Source organism: Mangifera indica, chromosome 2 (genome assembly GCF_011075055.1).
Source record: "Mangifera indica cultivar Alphonso chromosome 2, CATAS_Mindica_2.1, whole genome shotgun sequence".
Taxonomy (NCBI): domain Eukaryota; kingdom Viridiplantae; phylum Streptophyta; class Magnoliopsida; order Sapindales; family Anacardiaceae; genus Mangifera; species Mangifera indica.
The window spans coordinates 6,925,646-6,934,648 of record NC_058138.1 but is presented as its reverse complement, the minus strand read 5'-3'; the positions used below and the strand labels follow the sequence as shown (position 1 = coordinate 6,934,648).

The following is a 9,003-nucleotide window of genomic DNA, read 5'->3' as shown; positions in this document are numbered from 1 at the left end:
GATATAAAACAATAATAACCCAATTCTTAACACACAACCGAAAGATCATAAAAATCATGTTTTTTTTTTTCTACTGAAAATGATTGAGAAATTGGTTGTGCTTTAATCAATATGTTATAGCCATTAAAAAATTCTGCGCATATATGTTCAAGAATTTACTATCCTACACAACTTGTTTAGTTTTATATTGTAGGCCAAAAGACACATTCCCACCTAAGGTTTATTGAAAATCCAAATTGGTACCCACAAAGTATTGGAAACTCAAACTCTCACTTATGAAGTGTTAAAAATAACATAAATAATTAGTTTTAAGGGTAAAATCGTTATTTAACTAGTAATATATTAAAAATAATAAAACATTATCCATTTTTTCCCTAGGTTTAGAAAAATAACAATTTCCCACCAAAAATTAAATTTTAAAAAATCACATTTTCTCCTTTGTTAGGTTTTGTATTTTCTAGTGAGTTTCTCCAACTCTTTCTTTCTCTAGCGACCTTATCTCAGTTTGACGACTGTTTTCGGAATCTTCGTCTTTAATGAAGACTAATCTCTTCATCTTTAACGAAGACATGCCAATGACAAAGACTCTAGTGAAGGGCAAGATCATTGTTAGAGGGAGATAAAGTCATCGGAGAGAGAAAGGGCCAAAGAAAACTCACTAGAAATGTAAAACCTAGTAAGGGAAAAATGTGATTTTTTAAAGTTTAATTTTTTTGAGAGGGAGAATTGTTAGTTTTCTAAACCTAGGGGGAAAGGGATAATGTTTTATTAATTTTAATATATTATTAGTTAAATAATGATTTTGCCTTTAAAATTAACTGTTTTTATTAATTTTAACACCTCATGAATGGGAGTTTGAGTTTTTAATATTTAGCCAATACCAATTTGAGTTTAGAATAAACCTCGGATGGGAATATGTCTTTTGGCCTATATTGTATAATGAATATTAGTTTTATTTTTAAAGACTAGATATGTCATCACATTTTTTACCTCCTACAAAACAAATGGAAGATAAATTTAAAAAATATTGGAAAAATACAACTTTTTGTTTACTACAGCTATTATTTTTAGACCGTAGGACTAAATTATTATAAATTCAAAATATGTTAGAACTTTTATCTATAACAATAAATGATAATAAGTTTTTGTATGAAATGTATATCGTGTTTGATTCTAAATATGAAAACACTACACACACTTTGCAGTCATGAGTAAGTTCAAAAGGTTCGTCCAAAGGCAAAATGTGTTTGTTCTCCATCTTGACAAAAGCAAAAGGTAAGTAACCGATAGGTTTAAGTTTTAATTTTAGTTAATTTACTAATAATTTTAGTAGTGATCATTTATCCAAAATTATAATGAAAATAAAATTTTGGATAGTTTAACATGGTGAAAAATATATTAAAAACTTATCATGTGCTTTTTCACTATAACATGTCATCTACTAACACCTCCGATGTTTATTGTAATATCAAAATCAGCTTAAGCTTTTATCTCTGTTTAGCTTTCAACATATCAATTGTTTCAGAATTCTGCAAATATGGGTGATTTTCATGCTTAAAGTGCTTGTTGCATCTGTATTATGCATTTGGATTTTGAAATTTAATCATCCTGCTTTCCTTGGTAAACCAACTTGGTCCTGAACTTCTATAAGATAAGCTGATTGTTAAATACCTGAATTTCCTGGTTATTTCTATGATCCCATGCAAGGTGGACTCTTAATGGACCAGATGCTCTGATTATGGATTCAGTTACTGTGCCCCATGATTTACCAGTTGACAAACTGGGCTAGAGCCTGGTTATAAAAAAGGAAAAGAATTCTATGATCCATATACGTGCGCGAGGGTGCGAGAGAGCAATTGAGTTAAATTACAACAATATGGTCTCTTTAGACAAATTTGTCTCTTCAATTTATCATTTCAATTTCCATTTTCTAGGCGAGAATTTCAGCTCATGAAAACTTGTACTAACTCTGTAACTGTTAAACCAAGTTAACAAATTCCAGTAAGAGTTGGTGAAAACTGCTTCTGTGGCAACTGTAGCTTGAGTTCAAAATCAATCTTACTGTTGAAGAATGAACTTCAGCTGCCAAATAATGGTCAACAATCTAAAGTCTGCTGTTTGCAATTTTAGTCTTCCCTCGGTCCACAACCTGAGCTGATTATAATATTTTGCTGTTACAAACTACAGCAACTCAAATAGAAAGAAAGCTAAAACGCAATAGTGAAAAGCATTTTCCGGGGTTGGGGGGGCGCGGGGGTGGTGTTGTAAAACTAAGAAACAACCACGAATAACAAGGTCGAACCTTTATGAACAAGATATAGTGCCTAATTCAGGACTGCATTCCACAACATTGATGAAAATTGGCTGCCATCCTGCTTGATTATGATCAATCCATTTTTTTATGGTAATAACCATGTTCAAGACCTGTAGTATGTCACCTAATGTAAACTCTTTCAAGCACATTATACTTAAAAATAGTACCAGCTTCATACCTATAAACAAAAATGCAAAACCACAAAGACAAAATAAAAAAATAGTCCAATTACAAATCCAGAATCTAAATATGGCTAAACTAAACAGGCAAAGGAAATTTACCTGCATTGAGAAGCCACAATTGCAGATTGCCATCCAGGAGACATTAGAAACTTTTCAATACTTTCCAATGCCATTTCCGAGATTCACATAGGATTACAAGCAATAAGGTTCACACATTTCCAGAGTTTCTTCTTCTTACCAACATAGAAGTTCATGTTTCTAATTTTCTGCTTCACTACCACATACTGATCAACAACAATTCCAAGGACTTTTTAATGTTAGTATCCTGATGCTTTGGATCCCCATATCAAATGCAATTGACAATATTACCTTCAGTTGACATCATCTTTTCACATTTTAAGGAGTTCAATGCTAGTAACACAACACCTATAAGAGTTTTGGACATCATTAGAAGGTTTTTGGCACCCTTGCATCCCTCATATGATATTGCTAGAAATGTCAATTAAGTTCACTGGTGAAGAAAACAACAGCTTCCTATGCTCTATAAGTCCATTTTGTGACTTACTAAACAATGCAGGGTTCATATTCATGCTAATAGGATCAAATTTGCTGACTTCACTACCTTTCTAGACAGAACTACGAGGATGATTAGGGTGATTGTTTCGCACTAAAGGCTGTGGTGGTTAATGATTTCTATAATGATTCTGAGCAAGGTTGAAATGAGCAAATCCATTCGGACAAGGCCCATAACAGAACTCTTGGGATTATAATTTACAGGTTTCTTGATCTTCCAGAATATCAACTAGTGCACTATTACTGAATTTCTCATCAGGATTTCCCAAGTAGGGAACTTGCACATGAGCAAAAGGCATATCATTAGGGACTGAAATTTGTTACCAATTTTAGTCATTAATGAAGGGCCTCAGCCACAAGACTTGTCCAGAGCCATACGATCTTGGTGACTGCAAGGAGAAGAGCCAATGCTTTCTGCAACTGAGCAAGCAGAATGTCGTATCTTTTCATCTTCAATCGATGGAGAGCATTGGAGACATCTCTGTCTCCAGAAATTAACATTATATTTGCAGGTCGCTCAGAATAAACGGTCCACTAGAATTTCCTTATCACTTGCATCCTTAACACCTGCTCATTCAACAAAATAACCCATAAATATTCATTGAAATTCCCAAAAATCAGCAACCTAGAAAACACAATTCCTCAAAATATAATATAAATTAGATAGTATATCATATTCAAGGGAAAATGCAGGAATTAATATTAGGAGAGACAAGCTAAGTCATATATAAACGCCTATTTGAGCAATCAAGTTAAATTATAGCTTTTTTTATTAGTCATTAACTGTATTGTCATGTTACACCAATTTGTATCTTTAATCTATCATTTCAATTTCCATGTCCTCGGTGAGAATTTCGGATGATGAAAACTTGTACTAACTCTATCACTCTTTAACCAAGTCACCGGTAAAAGTTTCCATCAATGACTAGAACTTGATGAAAACTGCTTCTGTGGCAACTATGGTTGGATAGAGTTCAACAACAATCTTACCATCAAAGAATGAACTTCAGCTGCTAAATACTGGTCAACAATCTCTGGCCTGCAGGTTGCAATTCCAGTCTTCCCTCAGACCTCAATTTGCTGATTATAATCTTTCCGCCCTCTCAATTCTACCCAAAAATATGATTCCAAATAGTCTGATGCACAAGTTGATATGAATTCAAACTTATTAGGGCACTGCTTGATATCTGTGAAAGTAAAGTAATGTTAAGCTTCTGCATTGGAAGGGAATTGACAATTTTTTTGTTTGATATCAATCCAACATATAAAAACAATTCTAAATCATACGGTAATATTGAAGCTAAATATAGGCAATACTGTAATGGACTACAGGAGCATATTACAGAAATTGACTTGATTAAATTAAATACCCTAGCACTAACTTCACTGATATCATATTAAGTATGACTTAACAGAACAAAGAGATTTCCCGAGTTCATATGGAGCATATTGCACCATAATAACAATTAAAAGAGCAAAGCACAAGTACTTAACAAAAAATACAATGGACCAAAAAGCTTATGATGCCACAACATTTACAATGCAGTGGCATCATGTCACAGATTATAAGATGGCTGGGTGAAGACCAACTCTGATCTCGCAACTCAACCAACTCTGATTTCTCATGCAACTCAACGAAAACTGCAAAATTAGATCCCGAAGAAGCTTACATCCCATCATGGTGAGTTTTCCACCAGGATAATTTAGAAACTTTTTAATTACAGTTTCATTGTCAACTATGGGAACTTGTCATGTATTTCCCAATCCCTCAGCGAGAATGTTGCTAACACTATCTTGTATGGAATCCTCATATGCAAATGTTTCACCATCTGTGTCACTTTTGATAAAAGATCCAACCAACAGTCTGTGAGTGGTAGCATCTGGTACCCAACCTTTTTCTATCATCAGATCCAATAATCGGGAAGCCTCACTTTTTAGACCCTCTTTCCAGAGGCTATTGATTAGTATGTTATACATAGATGAATCAAAAATATCACTATCAGAAACTAGTTTATCAATCCCACTTAAAACCATGTGCAAGTCAGATTGGCTAGTCAAACAACACAGAAGAGTATGCATTGTTTCTCGGTCAGGCACTAAACCCTCATTGACCATCAAATTGAAAAAGAAAGCAGAATCCTTAGATCGATTTTGTGCACTCATGCTTTGTATGAGGATGCAATATACTTCCACATCCAGAGCACAACCGTCTACCAACATTTGTGAGAGAATTACCATTATCCCTTTAGCCATTTTTAATTTTGACAACCCATGCATGATTGTAGTGTAAGTTAAAGTAGTATAAGAAGTATTAGAACTGTAAGCCAAACCACGTAGCCTAATTGCTTTATCCACTTGTCCCCTGCGACACATGCTGCCTATCAGCATACTGTAAGAAGAAGGATTGAGGGAGCATTTATTCTTAGACATGTAATCAAATACTTCAGCAGCTTCCATGATCTTTCCTGCCTGACAAAGACCTTCCAATAACTCCAAATAAGATATAGAATCCAAAACCCAATTTTTGATACAGCCCCGATGGAACACCTGTAGAGCATCCTCATACTTTCTCAATTGACAATTGCCTACAACAAGAGCTGAGTATGTGACTGAGTCAGGAACTTTGGAAAATTTAATCATTCTACTAAGAAGTTCATTCGCTTTCCTTATTTCCATATTCTCACAAAGCCATCTGATTAGAATATTCCAAGAATCACAATCAGTTATGTTTCTCTCAGCCATTTTGTCCAAGATACTTTTCGCCAGAAAACATTTACCAGCATTGCAGCAACCTTCAAGCATAGCGTTGTATGGAGAAGTCATGTAACCACATTTGTCTTCCAAGAAATTCATGGCCTCATCAAATTTTCCTACTGCACAAAGTCCTACTACTAGATCAACAAGCACGTCAACAGCAGGTGTTCTACCACTTTCTATCATCTCTTCAAGAAGATTATTCGCATCATCTATTCTATGGTTCTCACACATACATCTAATCAACTCTGTATAAATCAACTCGTCCAGCAAAAGATTTGAAGCTGTCATCAACCTTAATAGTCGGATTCCCTCCTCTAGTTTATTCTCCCTACAAAACAGTGGTATTATACAGGTATAGAAACTTAATTTTGGCTCAAATCCAGCATTAAACATCCCGCCTAAAATGATAACTGAATCATCCACTCGATTGCTCAAAATAAGACCTTTTATTATTATCTCAAAACTTCTACTATTTGGACTACACCCTTTCTTGTTCATTCTCCTAAACTGATCCAAAGCAGACTCAATCCTACCAGTTTCAAGCAAAACCTCCAACAAATAGTTCAAAGTATCAACATTTGGCAAAACTCCTGCTTTTACCATCTCCTTATAAATAAACACCATATCTTCAAAACCTCTCTTCTTCTTCACAATGGCACCTAACAAAACGTTAAATACATCTACTGAGGGCATAAAACCACCCAAAATCATACTCACAAGAACCCTTATTGCCTCATTCACTCTATTATGTTGAACAAACAATTCAACTAATGAAATAAGAGTTTCTTTTGCATTTGGACATTTATCTTTCATCATATTTTGACAAAACCCCTCCATTTGTTCAACGTTTCCAGCCAAACCCAGATTCAAAATTATCTTACCATAAGTATCAGCCGTGTGTTGAAACCCTTTTTGGAGAGATGCCCATTTAAATATCTTCACAGCGGAGTTCAAGTCGCCAGTGCTATCCAAAACCCGGATAAGATTATCCGGGAATAGTTTATTCCTTAAAGATTGAATTTTCACTTCATAATCAGTAACTTGGAGTGTACTGGCATACGAAAGTGAAGAAATACGCGCGGTTAAAACGCATTTGAGGATTTTGCTTGAACATGTTAAAGATGAAAGTTTAATGGCCATTGAAGGAGCTTACGAACAAGTTAAGACAATTTGGCATCACTCAAACAGAACAGAACCCTAAACAAAATAAATAAATAAATAAATAAAGAAAACTGAAACTTGAAATAAGTATTTCAAGGAAGCTTAATCACTGACCTTAAAGTGATTGAGATTGAATCCCCGAATTTATTATGTTGTTTGTAAAACGACTTCCTCCGCGAGTTTGTGATTTTTAGTTTTAGTTCTTGTTGCTGTCATTTGGGTAAGTTTTGGGTTGAAGCAGCAGGATAGGTCCATTGGGCTTTTAATGAGCTGTATCTCTGGCCTTATAAAATTTTCATTAAAATTAATAAAATCAATTAATTTTATAAATAAAATTATTATTTAATTAATAATATATTAAAAATAATAAAATATAAAATATTTTTCTCTTATATTTAAAAAACTAATAATTTCTTTGATAATTAAACTTTAAAATATTATATTTTTTCTTTTTAGATTTTTTTATTTTATCTTTGTCCAAAGACTGTGCCAAAAAAGGGGAAGAAGAGAGGGTTCGGTGGGAGACGATGCTTGAAAAGAGAGATAGAAAAGAAAAAAATCTTAGGAAAAAAATATAACATTTTAAAATTTAATTTTGAGGAAAAATTGCTAATTCCCTAACTTTTGAGGAAAAATGGATAACATTTAATTTTTTTAAATATATTATTGGTTAAATGACGATTTTACTATTATAAATAACTAGTTCGATTAATTTTAATAGCGTATAGGTAGGAGTTTAAATTTTTAAAACTTAGTAGATATTAGTTTGATAATGTAATAAACCTTGGGTGGGAATAAATCCTTTGGCCTTATTATAATGATTTATTGTTAAAATTTTAGATCTAGACGCAAGCCAAATCAGCCTAGTGCTCATCTCATGCAGGGTAGTCCCAATTTAAGATTGAATCAAATTAATTTAAATTAATCAAATTATCAATGGATTCTCTCTGCCGATTTATTTTCCTATTTAGATAACTTTATTTCTTTTTTAGCAAAAACATTGTTAATTGAGTGAGTCAAACTCGATCTCGAACTAACTATTTGGGAGTTGAAAATTTTCTTTTTTCTATCTTGACTCAACTTAAATCCACTTATAGTTGATATTAATGCAATATTTGGTAACTTGGGAATTAATTTTTGGATGGACTTAATAAAGTATCTACTTAGTATAGTTTATTTGATATATATTACTAGATTATTGAATCAAATAATTAATTAAGACATTTATTAGAATTTTTTTTTGAATTATTTGATTATTGAATCTAACGAATTTTTTCCTTGGTTTTTTTTTTTACCCTTGATAAATTTTGAAATTTTCATTCAGTCCACTATTTCAAAACTAATTATTTCTTTAATTATTAAAAAAAGACATTATTTTAAAAAAAGTAAGTAATTTTCTTTTATTTTTATTTTACGTTAGATTAGATTAAATATCTTACATTAAATTAGATAAAAGTAAAGTGAATTAAGTTTAATATTGTCACGTATATAATACAACATTGGATTAAATATGTAATTAACTATTTAACTAAAATTATAATAACCCAAAATATTAAATAATTGAAATATTTAAAATTTTAACTAATTAATAATAAATCTTTCAATATAAAATTTTGAAAACTTAAAAAAAATTTTAAGTCAATGTTACTATTTCGATATATATCAATAATAAAGAAAATTTTATTATTTTCTTTGATAGCATTTATATGAAGTTAGTATTGGATATTTTAAGTGTATATATTGGTGTTATATTTTTCTTGAATTTTTATTATTGATGATATTTTTTTATTTATTTCTTTTTATTTTATTGTCGTGTCTCCAATGTTACTTCCTTACTATTATAATTTATTAAAATTTAGTTTATTGTTAAAAAATGGTTTACGCTTTGGACTTAGTTTAGAAATTTAAGCATAATGGTGTGTACTGGTAAACTAAGTTAAAATATTAGGTGTATTAGATATTTTAAGTCAATAAATCAATTTTTTAATCGAATAGTAATCACTTGTATCAAACAAG

The 9,003-nt window shown here is 31.8% G+C and overlaps 1 protein-coding gene across 7 annotated transcripts; it reads right to left on the bottom strand.

Moving 5' to 3' along the window:
• Positions 1-1,833: 1,833 nt before the first annotated feature.
• On the bottom strand, positions 1,834-7,155 carry LOC123209211 (pentatricopeptide repeat-containing protein At5g64320, mitochondrial-like). 7 transcript variants are annotated; one of them, XM_044627073.1, is made up of 5 exons: positions 7,102-7,155; positions 4,060-7,023; positions 2,596-3,636; positions 2,303-2,492; positions 1,834-2,154 (listed from the first exon to the last, which is right to left on the bottom strand). In XM_044627073.1, exon 2 carries the CDS (start codon positions 6,964-6,966, stop codon positions 4,819-4,821), a length of 2,148 nt encoding a protein of 715 aa, XP_044483008.1. In that variant the 5' UTR covers positions 6,967-7,023; positions 7,102-7,155; the 3' UTR covers positions 1,834-2,154; positions 2,303-2,492; positions 2,596-3,636; positions 4,060-4,818. The 7 variants fall into 7 exon arrangements, with proteins under 7 accessions (XP_044483008.1, XP_044483013.1, XP_044483011.1 ...); XM_044627078.1 differs by lacking the exon at positions 7,102-7,155 and having other exon boundaries at positions 2,596-2,780; positions 3,394-3,636; positions 4,060-7,092; XM_044627076.1 differs by lacking the exon at positions 7,102-7,155 and having other exon boundaries at positions 4,060-4,256; positions 4,740-7,092.
• Positions 7,156-9,003: the final 1,848 nt, after the last annotated feature.

Bases quoted from the DNA above. Each gene is read 5' to 3' on its own strand.
- LOC123209211 (XM_044627073.1), bottom strand. From the start codon at position 6,966: ATGGCCATTAAACTTTCATCTTTAACATGTTCAAGCAAAATCCTCAAA.